Source organism: Protopterus annectens, chromosome 16.part0 (assembly GCF_019279795.1).
Source record: "Protopterus annectens isolate FY-2018-M chromosome 16.part0, PAN1.0, whole genome shotgun sequence".
Classification (NCBI taxonomy): Eukaryota; Metazoa; Chordata; order Ceratodontiformes; family Protopteridae; genus Protopterus; species Protopterus annectens.
The window spans coordinates 220,496,375-220,517,696 of record NC_056750.1 but is presented as its reverse complement, the minus strand read 5'-3'; the positions used below and the strand labels follow the sequence as shown (position 1 = coordinate 220,517,696).

Genomic DNA, 21,322 nt, shown 5'->3' with positions numbered 1-21,322 from the left:
CTCTCTTTTTATTTTATTTTATTTTACTTTTTATTTATTTTTTTATTTTATTATATGTCATCAAAATGCGTCCATGTCATCTATGTGTAGCACATCACTAAATGCTCCATGGCACAGCGGGGTAGGTCTACCCCAAAGGATCCACCTGCCCCCAGCCACTGACTCCAGCACCATTGCCCAGCATGTTTGTTAGCCAAACTGTCAGCACCACCTCAGCTGTCTCTGCACTACCTGCCCCCTCAGGAATTTCCGCCCTGGAGGCTGGTCCAGTGGTACTCTCCAGGAGCTCTAGAGGAGGTGGTGATTTTATCACCCACCCTGAGATGCCAGGGATGGTGCATAAGGTTGTGGGCTACACTGTTGGTGCATGCCTATGCCAGCTGGAGAGGTTGCTCTCCTTCATTTTGTACAGTAGCAATAAGAGGCGAAGGATATATCAAGTACTCCAGCCAGTGGTGGAGTAAGGTGACAGTGATGAAATTCCAGTGGGTGAAGACTCAGTTCTTGCTATCACCCAGTTTGAAAATCATAGGTTCATGATGTCCCCACCTTCACCCCAATCATGGTGTCTCCCAACTTTTTATATCAATCACCATCCCTGTCTCTTACCTTGTTTGTCTTGTCTGTCTCCAATTGCTTCTTCACCTATCAAACTTATCTGACCCAGACATACCTACATCCCTTCCCAAATATTCCTCTCTCTCTTAAAAAAATGGGCACCTCTCCAACAAACAATAAAAAGTGTCCCATGCATAGCTCTCTATTTCGCACACATGTCTTCTTGACACACTTGATTTCATCCAGTTGGCTATACAACATGTATTGTAATCACCTCTCTTTCTGGAAGTGACAGTCCAATTCAGTTAATATTTTGCACATGATAATGCGAAAGAGTTAAAAGTATTAGATACAGCTGTATTTGAACCCAATACGATATGGCTCCAAAAAGAAATGTATCACTGCATTAACATGTGCTTCCACAGAGTAATTTAAGCAGCAGGTATATTTCAGAGACCCAACACTAACTGTCAGACTTTAGCAATGTGTCTCACTTTCGTGCACTGCTTAGGTGCATGCAAATGTGTTTCTCGCGAGTGTATGCAGTTTGTTAACTGTCATGCAAACCTGCTGCATGCTGCTCTATGGAAATGTATATACTATGCTATATTACTGCTGTTTACTGTCCATTTCCTGTGTATGACATGAAATTACATGTGGAAAATTTACAAACTAAGGGTCCTAACAATATGTCACATATTTACACTACATCTATGTGTTGGCAACCCTTAAGCACTGCAACTCTGGGGCTTAAGTAATATTTTCACACATATATCAACCACACTACAAAATGTAATATCAAATGTTCTGTGCTATGCAATGCACATCAATCTGACAACATGGATAATTGCAACTATTGCCCCATACTCCTAAAAAGCATTATCTGCAAGGCTAGTGAAGGAATCAGTATAGACCATATCCACAGGAACATAGGTGACCTTTAACATTCTTAACCCTACTCATTTTTGTTTTACTAAGAGTAGATCTTGCTTTTTGACACTTGTGGACTTCTTGGATACTGTTCCCGAAGACCTGGATGAAGGATAACAGGACATACCGCCTATGTTGGGTTATCCCAGGCCTTTGACTCAACCCCCTCCACCATTTCTGTGTCATAGTAAAGCTCTCCCATGTGTGAATTAAGCCATTCCATAGTGGAGTGATAGGCAACTGGCACACTAACATAAGACATACTTTCAGAGTTGGGGACTGCACCTCCACCACTAGCCACTTACCATTAGAATACCACAAAGATCTGTGCTGGGCCCTCAAATGTTTGCAAACTATTTCCCTGAAGTGCAGGCAACAGTAGTTAACCTGTGGTTTACCAAGACTGCAGATGAGAGGTAACTGGACACACTAATATAGAGTCCCCCAGTGATGGTAACATATTACAGAAGGGGCTGACGCACAGAAATGCTTGGTGCAAAACTCACAGACTGAACCTTATTGCATACAGTGCCTTGTTGTCTCCTTTGTCAATGAAGTACTCCTGTTAATTATGATATACATAGCACCCCCCAGCTCAAACACAGTGTTGTGAGTCCTGGGAACACATGCTGATAGCAATCTACACTTTCATCACTATATGCCCATAGTAGTGACACACACATTCTGCATTGCACACATCATACATATGGACATCACATCCAAGACCAGGGTGGTCATACTTCTGCTTTACTCTACCCTTATCAGACCAGTTATTGAGTACAATGCTCTCATCTGTCTGCACCTCACTAGACACCTGCAGAAATTGGAGAAAACACATGTTTGTGCATGGAAGACTCCTGGGCCTCAAAACATGACATACATGGAAAGAGTAACATGTCTGTCACTGTACTCAGTATCATGCAGGCTAATCTGAGGTGACCTATGCCTGCCCTACAGAGCAGTCTCAGACCCTGCCCTTTGGGAAATGATGGGCATTTGCAAATCAAATGGGACAAGAATAATTTATGCTAGAGTCCTCAATCTAGCCTGTGAAATAAACAGACTGTGCTGTGGAGACAGATGTATCCCACAACAATTTACACTCCTCAGTAATAGGCTCTCACTGCATGTGAAGCAGTGCTCCTCAATTACCCTGATCAAGCACAGACTTGAATACTGATTACATGCTTGTAAATTATTCACCTCTGGAGTGACATCTATATCCTTCATGGACAGGGCCTATTGCTGCTTCTCACAAAACAGCTCTGCTAAAAATGACCATCCAACTATGCTCAATAAAAGTGCATGTGTTTTTACACAGCTAGGCATCTAAACACCCTAGGGCTGTTAAGCTAGTAGTCTCATATGAATCTATGAAGCTATGAGCTTATGCAGTCCTCCCAACCTCTTGACTCCCACATGGCCTGCTGATTTCATCTACTATTAGTTGACCTGCACTCTTGTATAACTCAGACTTGTGCCATGGTGCTTGTGTAAAGTACTGTGTTCTGTAGTGTGTCTACCTTAGATAGGTAGGAGTTCTATTCTCACTGCAGTCAAGTGTGTGTGTGTGTGTGTGTGTGTGTGTGTGTGTGTGTGTGTGTGTGTGTGTGTGTCTGTGTGTGTGAGAGCTGTTTCTTGACATTGCAGAGAGCATTTCACACTAGCATGTGGGACACTGTTTTCTTCTCCTCAAAAGACACTGCTGCTGTCATCAGCTATAACATGTCTGAATCTCTGAAAATTGAGCTCAAGTTGTGATGCTTGCTTAAAGTACTGGGTTCTTTAGTCTGTGTATTTAGATAGGTAGGAATTCTAGTCTCACTGCAGTCAACTATGTGTGTGTGTGTGTGTGTGTGTGTGTGTGTGTGTGTGTGTGTGTGTGTGTGTGTGTGTGTGTGTGAGCTGTTGCTTTACATTACAGGAGAACATTTTACATCAGCATGTAGGACACTGTTATATTCTCCTCAACAGACACTGCTGATGTCATTAGCTATATCAAATTGTTGGATATGCAGTATTCCCACCAGGACTGTATCAGAGACTGGCCTGGAGGCAAGGCAGAAGTCACCTCATCCAACACAATAAAGATTACTGTGACATGGCTTTTAATCTATCCACATACATCATAGCATGGTTTCAGGTCCTGCGTTATCTTGCAGAGGTAGCCCTGTGGTCTCACCAGCTGCTACATGTGTCTGGTGAGGTACATGTAAAAGAGAGCATTATACTCTGTTAGTGTTGCGATGAAGTTTGTCTACAGTGCTGTCTTACAATCCTAAAATCTCAATATGTTGGTGTGACTTATAATGTGGACAACACAGGCTTTCAATACCATTGTGGACACTTGGTGGTCAAAGTTCAGATTCCTATCTACATGTGGACCCAGTGCTTGCATCTCTGGGGTTCTGCATAGCAGGACTATTGTTAATGCTGTGATTAACATGGAATTCCACTTTTTAGGTGGTCAACATTAGAAACACACATTTCTGCATTTATTTGCAGATTGTGTGTCTTTGTCACCATTCAGTTGTGTCTGTTAGCTCTTCCTGTACTATGTTATCACCATTGGTGGACTCAATGATTGCAAACAATATGCAAGAATCAGCAAATTTTGTAAACCAAAGGCCATATACTTTATCCTGAACTGTCAAGAAATGGAGTTCAGACAGTGAAGGGCCAAGCACAGATCCCTGGGGTTTGCCAATGGTGACAGCTCTACTGGTACAGGTGGATGCACCAACTTTCACATGATGTGTTCTGCAATGAGCCAATTGGTTACCCATCAACTGACATAACGGTTAACCCCCAGTGTGAATGTTTTCTCAATGATACTTGCATAGATGATTGTGTCAAAACCTTTAGGCCAGATCACAATAGGCAGTATGCATTGTCTTACCTTCATCTAGGTCTATCACATGGAATCAATGTGCTGTGACAACATCGCAGATCACCTATGGTGTGACTCAGCAGATACACCTTGCTGATATGGTTGAGCACACAGTTTAACACACCCTCCACATTGCCTATGTTCTCATACAATGGTGTACATCAACATGTAAACACCTGAGTTGGAGGGGCAACACCTGATGCATGCAAGTATAGAGACATCCTGACTCTCCTCGACTGTGAGGTAGACCAACATTTCATGATGGACCTCTTCTATTTATACACTAGTTCATAGGTTCATAGGTTCATAGGCTGGTACTAGGCTTTTGGCCCTAGGGCCTATAAAAGCCTAGCCATAACAATTCCCTGGCTATTTCTTCCCACAGTATTTACTTTCCTGGATCCCTGCCTAGCAGGGTGACTGATGTGATCGCTGGGGTGAATTTCCTATCTCCCATCCAATCATCAAGGTTCCTTTTGAAGAGGGTCAAAGAGGCGATCTGCTTGACATGTATGGGCAGTCTGTTCCAGATCTGCGAATCTTTGGGTCAGGAACCTATCCCTGCAGCATGTTTTGTTCATTGTGATGACAAGGTTTAGATCCCTGGAGCATGTGTCTCTGAGGGATTGGGTTTTCTTTAAGTGTAGCATGTCCAACAGCTCTGGATTAGACATGGCCTTGTATGTTAAGCAGAGATCGCCTCTGAGTAGACAATATGTGACAGAGTATGGTGGAGTTATTTTAGACGGTCAGTATAGGGCATCTGCTTTAGGCCTGTGATTCTTTTAGTGAGGTATTTCTGTGGCCTTTCCAGTTGTTGCAGATGTCTTGAGAGGTACATACCAAACGGGGTACCATATAGAAGGATTTTCTGACTGTTGTGGTGATGTGGTTATTGAAGGTGAGAACACTGTCCACCTGTGTCCTTAAGTCATTTATCACACTTTCAGTGTTTAGTGTACTGCCACCTATGTGGTAATGCACGGGTACATGTTTTTTTCCAAAGGGGATAACTATGCATTTTTGGCATTGATCTTGAGCCCATGGGTCTGGCACCAAGCATCTGTTTCTGTAAGGCCCTATTGTACAATATTCACATCATTTGGGGATTCAATAATGGCGCCCAGTTTGCAGTCATTTGCGAACTTTGTTAGCTAGAGTCCCTTAGTGTTGGCCTATACTACAGAGAAGTAGATGACAAACAAGAGTGGTCCCAGGACTGAACCCTGAGGCACTCCACTTGTCACTTGTCTGGAGCTGGATTTTGAGTTGGCTACTTTTACAGTGTGGGTTCTGTCAGTAAGTCAGTTGGCAACCCATCGAGTGATGTAGGGATTAATGCCCAGCTTAGTAAGTTTATCTATGATTCCAGAGTGAGGGATGGTGTTGAAGGTTTTGGCGAAGTCCAGATAGGCTGTGTGGACCACCTTACTATTGTCTATGGCTCTGGAGACGGATTTGAAGAAGACAATCAGGTTCAGGCAACAAGACTGGCCTTTCACGAACCCAAACTGCGTGGGGTCCAGTGTTTGAAGGTTGCCAGTGTCTTTGTTTATAAGTTCCATGATAATATGTTCCATGTCTTGTAGATCAGGCTCATCAGACTGATGGCGCGGTAGTTCCCAGGATCCAAGGTGGATCCCCCCTTGTGGAGTGGGATAACTGCAGCTGCGCGCCACTCAGTGGGCACAAAGCCTGAGGTGAGGCTATGATTAAACATGACACTTAGGTGAGGTGCCAGTTCATTTTGTAGTTCATGTAGTACACAGCCTGGGATGTTGTCTGGTCCCATGGATGCTGTATTCTTAGCTTTGGAGAGTGTATTTTTTACCTGTATGGCTGTTATTACCAGAATTTGGCAATCTTTCGGTATTGAGATGGGCCCTTTAGGGGGTGAAAGGGGGGGCGAAGTTTGCACCGAATCGATCTGCCAGGATATTGACAATATCCTTGGGATCAGTATATTTAATGCCATTGTGTTGTAGCTCAGATATTGCAGGTATGTGCGACAGACCTGTGTGAGCTATTAATGCTGCACCAAGTCAGTTATATCTGATTGATGTCCTCAAAGAGGTCATTAAGGGCATGCATGATGACATCAATATCATCTTGTGGAACTTCACTAGCTCAAGACATTTAACACAAATCCACACTGAGGTATTCAATTAACATTGTCACGTGGCCATAAACAGCTATATCATCAAATGGGTAGACCAGTGCATGACATACATGGCATCTCACTATGTTGAAATGTATGACATGATCTATATCTCAGGTCCAGTGTTCAGGCCATTACATCAGAGGTGTCTGTTAGGCCTTTTCCTGAACATTAGTTATATGATGGACATCACAGATGACATGCACATGCTGTGTCCAAACAGCTACCTGAAGGACTACATATTGTGGGCAATCATTGACTCCAGCTGTGATAATAGTATAATACAGACACTATCAACACATACCCAAAATTTGCTGCCACAGCCATGATGCTACCTGCATGGACTAGAAACATGGAGAGATTTGTTTAATCAGTAAATAAACACACCACCCTAGTATAATGTGGACACCACACACAATAATCAGATGAATAGGTATGTGACCCATGTCCTGGGGTAGATGTGAGGTGGTATATCCTCCAGCATGTGGTCACAGTGCTGACTACTTCCTTGAATGTTACACAAGTACCGGGTATATGAAGGACATGCACATCAGAGGCCATAATACATTTATGGCTCCTAGCCTTCATCACACCAATAAGTGTGTACAATACACCCTACTTCATGTATTTCCTATGCATCTTCCGGTGATGTATAACTGAAGTGTACCACCTTTGTCACAGTGTGCTGTCACACAGCTTATTAGCCATACCTAGGTATTCTTTCTGTGGAATGTACATGACTGTCTGATGGCGCAGAACACCAATTAAATTGTTACACCAGATGTATTTGTGCTACCTGTTTTGCTTATGCACACACTATATACACAGGTGTTTGACAACAACAGTAGCATGTATCTCATTCACGACAGTGTGGATTTTGATATATATATATATATATATATATATATATATATATATATATATATATATATATATACATGTATATATTGCTATGCACACAAGGCAACTAGCCTGTATTGCACATACTGTCGCATACAGGTATAGCATTGTCCCTCCTAACACCTCCTGCAAACATTACACTGCCAGGACAGTGTGCATGATTACCATCATAGAGTGTGGATGTATCATAATATTTGATCAAGAGTGTGTGCATGCTAATCTCTTATCATTGCACATCACATATGTTATGCCAGAGGCATGGGATTAGTGGTTGTATTATTCTGATATGGTCCCTGATTGTGATTGGTTCTTGTAATGTTTTCCATGATGCTTTACCTGTGATTACCTTGCTGAAGACCTCTGCTGAGAGTACACTCATATTCAGGCGTATCAGTTTGCACAGCTTCATAATATGCACCCTACCCCAGTGGTATGTCAGATCCCTGGTAGATGTCCTCTGCATTATTCATGTAAGGATGCTTATCTCACACAGACATCCTCCCCGCTGTTATGTCACCTTGTATGATAGTCACAGACAACACATGTTCCTTGTACAGTCCATACTGTATGATATAGATATGTGCCTGGTGGTGCTGCTACAACCATATTCCATTGACATGCCCTTCTCTGCTGTACAGGAGGGAGTTTCACTTGTCCTCTTTCCCTGTGTTCATTTCTCAATTCATCTGTGTGCCCCTATTCAGTGAACACACTTCCCCTGAGTGATCATTTTACATGGCAGTGCCATGTTCTTTTACAGATCATTATCACAGCTTCAGTTCAGAATGCCAGGAATGGGATATCACAATACTCTGCACTGTAGGTAGACTGTCCTGTACTGTGTTTGGAAAATATATTTCACAGTTATACCTGTCAACTGTCCAGATATTCCCAGGATGTCCAGATATTTTGTAGCTTTCTGCCATATCACTGGGACAATCTCTGGACTGATGTGACTCAATATTACATATGTTTGACTGTGTATCTCTCAACTGTCCTGATTTGTGTAGAATGTCCAGATTTTGTCTCATATTTGTGATCTTTTCCTCATAACATTTTTGTTTTCTGGCAAATCATTGGCATGTCATTGCAGAGTGAATTCAGAAACTGATGACTGACATTTGAGTTTCAAACTTCACGCTCCTCAGACTGTTTATGGTAATGTACAACCTATTTATTCTATCAACTTTCTATATTTGAAAGTGCAATATTAAAAATCTGCCCCTTTATTTGGACCTGTATCCCCTCATTATGTATGCCTTGGTCTACGTATCTTGCTCAAAGAGGATGACAGGTATGTTTGAGTTTCATTCTACCAGGTGTGGATGCGATATCTATGGCAAATATGTCCATATTTCTGGTTAATGTTCCTGCATTATGTTGGCCCCTAACAGATTAAGACCTGTCTGTAAAGCACCAGTGGTCATTGTGGCATTTCATGTAAATGTGCAAATGCACGGACCGTAGGTGCGCTGCTTTTAACAGAATTGTATCCATGTTCACTGACACAGTTTCCAGCCCACAAAACCTAAGGCGTGCTGGTATCATTAATATGCATTGAGTGCTACTGTTCCCCACACTCACATGTAAACTCCATGTAGGCTGTGATAGAAGCCTACACAGAGTTTATTGAATCCTGTGATACAAGTAAGTGCTGTCCGACTTCTTCTGTAGTGCCAACAGTTGATACACATACTCTAGCTTTTGGAATTAGGCAGGTGTTTGAATCCAGCTATGACTGACTGGTGTGTGTCTGACTATAACACTTCCACTCCTGAGAAATATTTACACTGGGAGAGGGCTGCACATTAACTACACTTTCTTTTAGCCCAAACATCTGCTTTGCAACACACTGATGAGGTCATCTCTACAGATGTGCTTTGTCTGAAATTCTCACACTTGTAGTAAGACGCCTTCTGTAGCATGAGTGGCCTAATGCACCATCGTCTAACATAAGAAGGCAGCTGTTCAAATCTGGCAATGATTAAATAGCGCGAGAGTGTATCTGACTACAGTAAGAGGTATGACTGACTTATCCGACATATGTCACATGTACACTTTCACACAGTCAAAAGGGTCCAAATGGAGAGATTATAAGGGTCCAGCTGGAGAGATGATGAAATCAGTAAGCAAAAGGGAGTAGTATTGCCGGAACTGAATTCATCTTCATGTCTTGTTGAGTACCTTCATGATGTGGACCCTATTTTTACAAAATATCACCAACACCCTGATGTATAGGCTGTATTTTAAAAAGTTTTTTGGGAGCACAAGTCCCAGTACAAAAAAGTGCGCAATCCTGGAAGGTGCACTGGTGTCAGGACTGAAAAACTGACAGTGTAGAATCCTCAAGACACAAAAAGAGTCCTACAATAGAGTTAGGCCAGGCTCTGGGGGAAGATGGCACCCCTGATGTGAAGGAAGTAGTTGTCCACAAAAACTGACAGGTCAAAAAAGAGCCATAAACTTGATAGAGTGAACTCCTGAGGATAAGAATGAAATAATATATTGTTACTATTATGCAAGAAGCCCAGAATTTCCAGATAGAAGTTATTCAAAAAGGTTAAGATTGAACTTAGAGGAAAGAAAAATATTTGCACAAGAAAAACTGACATAAGTATCAAATGCAAATTTGTATTCATTAATACAACAGATCCATGAAAAACATACTGTATACAGACCAAGAAACCCTGGGCCATTTGGAAAAAGAAGCAAGTGAGGAAATTTGAAAATATAAAGAAGAAAACCTAGAGATTTTTGAAAGATATAAAAAAGCAAAAAGGACATGAGAAAAAGAGAGATCTTATGTGGTACGTACAATATTTATGCAAAGGAGAAAGCCATATTAATCAATACAAAAATCAGCTCCAAAGATATTTGAACAGAAATACAGGCAAAGGCACCCAGATATGAACAATTCAAAATACTCAAAGGGGGAATGCAGAATAGAAGATTAGTAAAGTAGAAGTTAAGCAAATAGAATCTGAAGTTGTGGAATACCTGCAGTGTGAAGGATTTAGTGTAGAAAGTCTAACACAGGTTATGTCGCAGCATGATGGAACAATGAGACCCTAAAGTAAGGAGAAATAGGTGGAGCAGGAGACATCTGAAGAAGAGATATGGACATGGGAAAGAAAAAGAGATTTAATATGATGCAATATTTATGCAAAGGAGAAAGCAAAACTATTCAACACAAAAAACAGCACCAAAGATATTTGAAGAGAGATATAGGCAAAGGTATCTGGACATGGAAACTTTCATAATTAAAAAAAATATATAATAATAATAAAGCAAAGGGGGATAGTAAAAAAGAAGATTAGTAAGTGAGAAGTTAAAGAAACCGAAGTTATAGATTGATTACTTGTGAAGTGAAGTACTTAGTGCAGAAAATCCAACTCTAGTTTAGTCACAGCATGATGGAACAATGTGTTCCCAAATTAAGGAGAGACAGGTGGAATGGGAAGCATCTGATCACTTGCCACATGAAGACACTCTGGAGCCTTCAGTAGGATACCAGTATAAAAATTCAGCTGGATTTGCACAGTAAGGGAAGGAGTAGGAAACAGTCACAACTCTGACCAGTCAATTTTATGGAGTGATAGGCGAGTGAATTCCCATATGAAAGAGCAATGGATGATGCAGGATGCAGCTGAAGAGAATATGCCATATGAAGATGTTCTGGAACTTTCTATAGAATGTCTGCAAGAAGAAGAGAACAAAGAACATGCCCTCAATTTATAGGAAAATGGTCTAATGGAAGAGTTTCTCAATGTAATCGAGATGGACAGACATATTAAGATCAAAGAAAGAAACAGATAACAGAAAATCAATAAGACACAAAATGTTAGAAGTCTGACAAAACAAGTCAATACAGTAATCAAGACTATTGAAATAAATTCATGTGATATAACAGAAGTAAATAGGACATATTACTGTGCAGTTAAATTAATAACAGATGAAGTCTTATCTCTAAACTACAAGACAATAAGGGAAAGGTAGTGATGAAATCAAATACCATCATGGAAATATTTAACAGAGAAAGCTATAAAGCAATTAAGAAGAGTACAAAAGAGGGAATAGGTCAACAAAAATACTTAGAAAGCTAGACATGATAAAAGCAATGCACAGTATTAGAATAGACCAGGATCTCTCACACACAATTGCAAACAATAAACTATAGATATCATCACAGGCAAAAAAGCTTAGAAGATATGCAGATAAATATAAAGGGAAAGAAGAAAATAAGCAATTCATTGATGACTCATAAAAGTTTTATAGAAAACTGGGAAGAAAACAAAAGGAAAAGAAACACCAAAAAAGGGGAAATAGACACATTTTGGAGGCATATCTTTGAAGACCCTGTGAAACATAAAGATGTTGAAAGGATAGAATAAGTAAATGAAACAGTAAGAAGTTCATATGTACAGGATATGAAATGGGATGAAGTAACAGCCAGAGAAAGTAAATCAAAATTAAGAAAAGCTCCAAACTGGAAAACCCCAGGCCCAGATGCAGTGTCTAGCTTCTGGCTAAAACTATTAACATCTTTATACAAAGATTTAGCCCTGAGTAAGAACTACTTATATGTGCACCCCAAACAGGCACCAACCTGGATAACAACAGGAAAAATTGTATTTATTTGTAAGAGTGAACCTGCAAACTATCTTAAAAACTATAGATCAATAACTTGCCTTTTGATGATTTATAAATTATATACTGGACTAGATTATGACAGAGTTTACAGTCATTTAGAAGAAAACTCAGTCATGGCAACAGAACAAAAGGGTAACAGATGAAAGTTGTAAAGAACAAAGGATCATTTGTTGTTAAAGTTGTAATACAGAATTAGAAAAAGGGGAAGAATCTAAATATGGCATGGATAGATTACAAAAAAGCATTTGACGCATCCTACATTCATGGATAAAGGAGTGCTTATAGATGCATAGATACATCCTACATTGATCAATTACTTTACAGTGATCATGAAACAGTGGCAAACCAGTTTACAGCTAAGCTATGATAAGGGATATTCAGAGGGGAAATATCCCAGGGTCACTCTTTGTCACCGCTGCTCTTTTGTTTTGCTCTTAACCCACTAAGCTGTCTACTTAATAGATTAGGTTATGGTTACAATTTGGTACCTAGAAAAAACAAAATGTAAAGACTTCTCATCATCTTTTTGTGGATGATTTAAAACTGTATAGCTCATCAGATGAGAGGTAAAAGCACAACTGGAACTGTTCAAAACTTTCTTAGCTGATATAAGAATGTCATTTGGTCTTGATAAATGTGTAAAAGCTGCAGCACCAAGAAAATATCAGTCTGGGACAGGAATGTGATGTAAAGGAGCTTGAGCAGGAGGGAGTCTATAAATATTTGGGAATCGATAAATGATTGTAAACAAAAATTGAACAAATGTGAAGAAAACACAATAAGGAATATTTTAGAAGTCTAAAATTATGCTGAAAATAGCCCTAATATCTAAGAACAAAGTCTGAGCTATAAACCAATTTGCACTTCCTGTTCTATCCTACATTTTGGGGGGTGATTGACTGGCCCCAAAAGGTATTGGATCAGTTGAACAGGAAAACATGAAAAATGATCCATGCTTATCAAATGATATATAAAAATCAGTGCATACAAATATTATATATTTCTCGGTCTGAAGGAGGTATGGCCCTCCTCTAAAATTAATGCATGTATAGATCTACAATCATAGGATTACATACATATCTGTTGATCTCATCAGATCCAAACATTGTGAACGTTTTAAAACATGAAGAGAACAGCTCTAAGATGACTTCCCTGCATAGTTTAGCAGAAGCATATCAGTGTCAAGTGGGAAAGTAAACCAAACCAGAAGCAGACAAAATCAGGTAACAACTGAATGTGTCAAGAAAAATAATATAAGGAGGAAGATCAGATGAGAAGGAAAGAAAAGTGGAAAAGGCACAAATATAGGTGCAAGTACGGGAAACTCCTTGAACAATTTAATGTTGATCTGGATCTGACATACATACATACATACATACATACATAATACATACATACATACAAATGTTTCAAGCACGGGCATTAAAGACCTTCTAGCTGCCAATATGCAAAAACACTTGTTTCCATAATAAATGTCCAGGCTTTTCTTAAAAATATCTAAACTAGTACTTGCTTTAATGTAATTTGGTAGTCTGTTCCATTCATTAGCTACTCTGTCAGAGAACCAATTAGTACACTTCTCATTCCTATAGAATCTTCTACATAGGCTATCTGGTGATTCTCTAGTACTTTTTGAGATCCCCAAGCATTCCCAGAGGTAGTTGTCCCTAAATGCCCTATATACCTGAATAAGATATCCTCTTAAATATCTGTAAGAGACACTGTACTAGTTCAGATAGGAATGGTTAAGAAGAGGTGAATTTAAACCAAAGGATGAAAGGTTAACATTGTCAGCCCAGGACAATGGACTATGTACACAATGGTTTACACAGTCCATTGAGCACCTGGGAGAAACAGACAAATGCAGGTTCTGTATAACAGAACTAGAAACAGTCACACATCTTGTTGCTGGGTGTGATGCACTAATGACAGAGGGCCTATATACTGAAAGGCTTAATAATGTAGCCAGACTGCTGCATTGGGGGTTGTGCAAACATTACAATATTGAAGTAGCTGAAAATCACTGGAAACATTAGCCACAAAGCAGTATAGTGAATGCTGAAATTTACATCACGTGGAATTACCCACTACCAACAGTTCAAAATAAATGTGAGAAAAACAGACATAATTGTCCATGAAAAGAAGACAGAAGTGGTATTGATCATTAAAATGGCTACACCCAGTGATTACAGTGTCTTACATACAGAGAGACACAAAGTTATAAAGTACCAGGATTTGCAGGCAGAAATGAGAACAATGTGGAAGAAGGATGCCCAGATAGTTCCGATGGTAGTAGGAGCAACGGGTCTCATAGAAAATAATTTACAGTTGTATTTAGATATGTTACTGACACATGTAACTAAATATGAATTACATATAGAAAGAGTCCGTTCTGGGCACATTGCGGCTGCTGTGAAGAACACTCCTGGCTGACATCAAAGACTAAAACAATACTAATTTCATGAACTTTAATAATACTTTGACTTAGGAATGGGATCCATTCCCTTCATGGTATTAAAAACCCAAAAGACTTGCAGAAATTAAACCCGGCAAAACCTTTACAAAGAAAGAGGCTTCCCCCAACTCTTTCCCTCACTTTTGAGCCACACATATGCCTTACAACACAATGATGATGACATGCTTTCAGATCTGTTCTGTCTCACACTTGTACCACAACTTTTTCTTTGGCACGTGCAGTTAATGCACAATTCTCCAGATTGCGGACTTAGACAGACATGTTAAAATATGACAATGCCGAAATAAGACATGTTTGCATGTAGTGACATGAACCACTTGCTTATCCAACATTTTTCTCAAATCTTTCCATTCCTTTTAGGTCAAACATAGGCCTTTCAACACATTGATGAAGACATCCCATTTAAATATGTGCTGTATGACTTTTGCAGTATGAATTCTCCTGTGGTGCATACAGTTATTACATAGTTCTACAGCATGTGAATTTCGCTAGGTAGATGTTCAAATCTTGTAATGTATATGAGCCCAACAATAGTGACAGATTTGAGTGGCTTAACCAAGAGATAGCAGTATGGCTGACTCACACTTGTGTGAATAGTAACGTGGCTAAAGAATTGTGTTCCCTTAAAAGACATTTTAGGGAATACATGACCATTCAAAACATTGCTTAAGTCATGCCTTGAAGGGTGTTCTTTCTGATAATTGTAGCTTAAAATCTCCAAAGGCAGAAACACCTAATACACAGCTCTCCAGAGTGTGTACCTAGGTAGGCAGGGGGTTGAATTTGGTAATGTATGCCTGTAAAACAATCATGACAGACTGAGTGGCTTACACGACCAGTGGTGGCATGGCATGCTAGCAGGACTAGTTTTTTAGGCTTCAGATACATTTAAGGGGAACCATAACCTTTCCTATACATTACTGATGTAATCCTTTCAAGTGTATGCTTCATGACACATCAGATGCAATTATTTCTATGGCATCAGTGCTTGATATACAGCAGTATGAACTATGTCCTCAGGTAGGTGTTCGTGTCTGGCAAGGTATAACTACTGAGTGTGTAAGACAGTGCTTAAAGGCATGATACTTACAAGATGACTTACTGGAGACACTACAAATGTGGAGAGAAAGGACAACTTTTGCACCCTCTTTAATTGAAGATGTACATTGAAACACAGTGCTCGAGATATCCATTCACGTGTGTGCTGTATAACAACTGTCATATGAATTACTCTGTGCCATCATCAGCTAGTGCACAGGACAAGAGGAATTTGAAATGCATTGCATATGATCATCTCCAGCGGTGTATGTCTTTTATTATTTTTTTCACAGCATAGTGGTTACAGGCAAGAATGGCTTATTCAACAAAACTTGATGTGTGTCATGCTGCAAAGTGGTCACAAAGTGTGATAGGACCTGTGTTATGATACTTTGTTATGGTTTTGTGGTAGGAAGGTGGTGTTATTGCATTCATTTCTGTACTCCCTTATGAACATGTCCACTATAATGATGAATTCCATTTCAAGACATTTAGCACAAAACACATTAACATTGTGAAACAGTTATTGTCATTTCATGTTATTTGGCAAATGCTTCTTAGAATCTTCCTTCAGCAGCACGACTCTGGTGATGGCAATGTAACAGAGGTAGTGACTGATAAACAGGGGATACCAACCTTATTACATGACAGTATACAGCTGTTTTATGAAATGTAGCATTTTCAACAATTCACTTACTACTTGATGGTAATGTTGCACCTATTTGTGCGTTATAGTTGTGTACTATTATGCAAGCATTACAAATGTGTTGTGCAAGGCTCATTGCAGGGGACATGATGTTATACTGCATACAAAGATGTATATGGTCAGGCTGTGTTTAAATGGTTATGTGTCACAGTAACATCAAGAAGTGCACTCATGATATGATGTGTACACTGCCACAAATGCTTTACACTCTGACAACACTGAAGTAAAAAGTGAAATGGTTCATGTAGCAGATGGCATACACTGCCACAAATGCTTTACACTCCAAGAACACTGAAATAAACAGTGAAACAGTTCATGTAGCAGATGGCATACACTGCCACAAATGCTTTACACTCCAAGAACACTGAAATAAAAAGTGAAACGGTTCATGTAGCAGATGGCATACACTGTCACAAATGCTTTACACTCCAAGAACATTGAAATAAAAAGTGAAACGGTTCATGTAGCAGATGGCATACAATACCACAAATGCTTGGTTCATGTAGCAGATGGCATACACTGCTACAAATGCTTTACACTCCAAGAACATTGAAATAAAAAGTGAAATCATTCCTGTAGCAGATGGCATGACATAATACCATCAGCAGGAGAAAACATGTTAGCTTACTTCCACTATGGGTTAACCACACCCATGTGTGTTCTTCCTTTCACATATGCGTAGATCATATCCACAAGTATATACTGACATTTATACACACAACCCAGATCTAAATGAAGTGCCTCCACGTGATGTTTGCCGTAAAGAACTTCGCATCTTAATATTTGTCACATGATCATGCCCCACATGTCCTGAATATGTACATTGCATCTGTTACAGTAGATATCTGTAACGATGCACTGCAGCATAGTCTTTTATCAATATGTTCTTCAGAGTGATGGTTCTGTTTCTGTGGCGGGTCCTTAATGATTGTGCTACATAACTATTTGGGATGTATTAACAGTCTCACTTCCTCCCATTCCCATGTGTTCATTATTTTTCCATTTGGTCGCCATTGTTATATATGGGTAATTTCCCATTCACCTTCAGTGGTTCTTTAATAAATGCATTAAGGGCAAGGAAAAATGTGAGAAGTATTTAACCTGTATGTTTGTTCCAACATCATATCATATCTATGGAAAATACCATCTCTGTTTAGTTTCCCAGTTTACATGACAATGCCAATGAAGTTCCCCAAATATGTGCTAGATGCAATATATGCAATGTCCCTTACTGTATCAGCTTTCCTAAAAAACTACCTTACCTCTCAAATTTCACGGACTTCCCTGATTTTATTATATTGTAGCTCTACCCTTCTTAATCCTTTGTAAAATGTTGTGACCTTGGGGGAAAAGATGGATCTCCCAGACATTTATTTATGTATGTATTCCAACTTGCTTATCTGTTATAGTGCTGTTCATGTGTACTGGCTTACTGAGGGTAATGATATTTAATATTCTGTGTTTATATTGTATAAATGAGCATTGCTGTACCTCAAAGTGGCCACAAGCATGTATTTTGGCCAGAGCAGGTCGAACCCCTGCATATTCAGTTACCAGTGGTACTTGCAGTGCACAGCCGGTTGATTGTGTTAGCTCAGCGGAATGTGTACAATTTGTTAATGGGTCCCTGAGGAGATCTCTGGCCAGCAGCCTCTATGCAGAGTTTAGAAGGGAAATACAGCTGAAAACAGCCACTCTCCCCAAACTTAAAAGAGCCCCATGTTTTGTATTTCCTGGTTATGTTAGATTTTAATTGTAAGTTTCTTGTTTGCAAAGTTACACACTGTAGGCTGGAAAAAAGCATTGTGAATATGTGCAAGGGGCAGTTTCTTATGATTTATGCTACAGTACTGACTGGAAAAGAAACAACAGCTTGTAGAATAGTTCATGTTTCTTTTTTCTGAGCTTTAGATGTTACAGCTTTTCTACATTTTACTACGTCTTTTCTGGAGGACAATTGCACATTTTACACAGCTTCAGTTTGTAACACTTTTCATGTTTTACAGAGACTTTCTTCTGGTTTACCAAAGAAAATACAAATGCTTAGGAAAGATTGGTAGTCCTTTAACCCTTAATTAACAATATAAGTAAAGAAAAATAGAGACACACATTTAAATAATCAGTATCTTCCCACTTATAAATATGTTTTTTTTTTTAATTCTGAAATTCTGAATTTAGTTTCAAGACATTTGCATTGAAGACTTAGACGATGTTTATTACAAATATCTTTGGAGATCTGTGGTGTTGAGATAAAATTCAAAACTTAAATAAAAAGGATATAATATTTGTCTAGATTTTCACCGTGTTCAAATGCTTAAAGGAAGGTATGATTATTACAAAATAACATATTAACATCCACAACCATCCTGAAAACATATTCACTGCATACAATGCAAATTATTGTTGGTATGTCGTTGATGGTGTAAAGCAATCTTGAAGCAGAATTATATTTTAATTGAATTATCTGTAATTTTGCAGTCTGCTGAAAATCTAAATTAATACATGCTTACTATAAAAGAACAGTTTAAGAGCCTTTGTTTATACTCACAACTTGAAAATACACTCCACGCTAATATTGCAAGTACCTTTGATATGTTACTGAAGCTGTAATGCCCACTGGAAGCAGAATTGTGATTTCATTGATTTATGTTGGCATATTTCTTAGTCCTCCTAGATTTAGCTTTTGTCACACCTTTGATTTGAAGTATTACTACTTCTGAGCACATAAAGAAGTTAAAACAGTGTGGCTACAAGTGTTCTTCCATGCTTTTAAAATAGAGGATTATGACTGTGTCACCGACCATAACTTACTTATTATGTCTTTGAGTCATGGATGCAGAGAATTTTGCCTTGAGAGTAGTACTTAACTCATTTGTCTTTTCCTGAATATCGGATCATTATCAGCATGCTCTATTCACTACCTACATGTTATAGAAAACCAAAAAAATCTGATCCACTAAAATAAAAACTCTGCACATCTTTTAATGAATATATATGTTTTCTCATATAGCTGTGAGAAGGAGCAGGTTTTTCGTCTCAGAATTACATTCACCTCAATCACTGTGTCACTTGCAGCACAGAAGTGCGTGGCTGTGCCTTGCAGTGTTACCGCCCTGATGCTGAACGTCCAGGAGGTGCTGTTGTTTTTTGTCAGATTAAATCGACCATCTGACTTGGAACTACCAAGTGCATTATTCACAAGTTCTAGTCCTTGATTAGGTAACTGTTTGTACCAGTAAACATTTGGATAAACCTGCTTAAAACTGCAGTAGAAATGTACATCTTCTCCTTCTTTTGTAAAGATCTCACTTGACTGTGTTACTGCATCTTCACACAGCACATCTGAAAAAAAGTGTGGATCGACAGTTATTACACAGATGTATTGGTAGTTAGCATCTTGCATTAATACAGTTATCTGTATACATTTATTTATAACAGTGTATGTTACACTTTTCTTGAACTTAGTATAGTTTACTAGTATGGTGACTAAAAATCAGTTCAGCGTAACAAAGAAGTGTTCACATGAATAAATTGTATTACTTCTTACCTGTGCAGGTAGCAAAAAGAACAGTGAGAAGGTAATATTTCTTCATTGTAGCTTCCAGCGTTTTCTTCTGTATATGTCATTGTTTACCCTTTTTACATAGATAGTTAAGCTCCTGCTACCTCTAGGTCCCACCTCTTTGCTTTAATTTGCAGGTGTAACCTCACTTTCCTTCCTGTTTGCTCCAGGACTGCCTGTACATCATCTGATGTACTCTAGGGACACCTGGTGTCACATTGTCAGAATAACAGTACACTCTGCAACATGGAGAGGAGGAAAAACACAAGGCTCAGTAGAAAGAAAACATGATTATTGTGTCTGTAATTAAGTACAGATGCCTACATCAGCAATGGTGATATAAATTGAACTCACTTTTATATAAATAATATTATCAATGTGAGGTTTTCAATGATCTTATTTCTCAGGGAAATAATAAACAGAAGTGAATGTATAGTTGCAGTCAAAATGTAAATATTGCAAAAAGAAAAATCTGTGGTATCCCTCAAAGTCTCAGTAAACTCAGTATGCAACTTATACTGGATCAAAAGCAAACCAAGCAGAAAGTTTGCAGTTTAGAGGGTGTGGAGTTTAGCTCACTTATAAAATTTGAACCTTAAAATAGATACTACAAAATAATAAAATAGTTGGTGGAATATCCTTTACTGAAACACAGTCAAGTGACCCTAGTTGAGTATAATGAAAAGCATTAAAGATGTTCATTAATTTATATAATGGTATCAGAGGGTGGTTCTGTTAAGGTACCACTCACTAGGTTGAAAGTAACAGTCAGCTGCCTGTCAGGCACCAGGATCCACCACATAACACACGCATTCAGGTCCCTCAACAATGGGTACAAATATGACTATGTCATTGTACATGTGTGTGTGAATGACCTGAGATGTACCTCCCTGGACTACATGAAAAGAGACATGGAGGAGCTCTCAAATTATGTAGCCCAGGAAGGTATGACCCTAGCCCTTAGCAGCATCCTACCATCACCCAGAATGATACCACAGTACAAGCAGAAAATGATTGATTTCAAGAATTGGCTAACTTTCTGGTGTCAATCTAATGGGATCCAATATCTGTCTGCCTGGGATGACATGATTGTCAGACCTCGATGCTTTACCTGAGATGGCTGGCATCTTTCACCAGTGGGCTTCTGGGTACTGGCCAAGGCTCTTGCTAACCCTATAGTGCCTTTTTTAGGTGGTGTTCCAAAGACCAAATTACCACCGTAACAGCTGCAAACAAATGCAATCTGAGGGTCATATTGCTCAACAATAGAAGTCTAAATCTCAAAATAGACTCACCCAAAGCACTCCTTAAAATGGAGAACATCGGCATTTGTGCCATAACAGAAACCCAGTTCAAGGCAGCAGAAAGCATACCTGAACTACCAGCCTATAACTCATTCCACAACTTTCAGCCTCAGAACATGGACCAAAGCTTCAAAGGTGGTAGTGTTTCCA

The 21,322-nt window shown here is 39.2% G+C and overlaps 1 gene segment (V, D, J or C); it reads right to left on the bottom strand.

Moving 5' to 3' along the window:
* Positions 1–18,176: 18,176 nt before the first annotated feature.
* Positions 18,177–20,004, bottom strand: LOC122791076. The segment is given in 2 exon segments: positions 18,177–19,648; positions 19,854–20,004. Coding segments are annotated over 2 exon segments (432 nt in total).
* Positions 20,005–21,322: the final 1,318 nt, after the last annotated feature.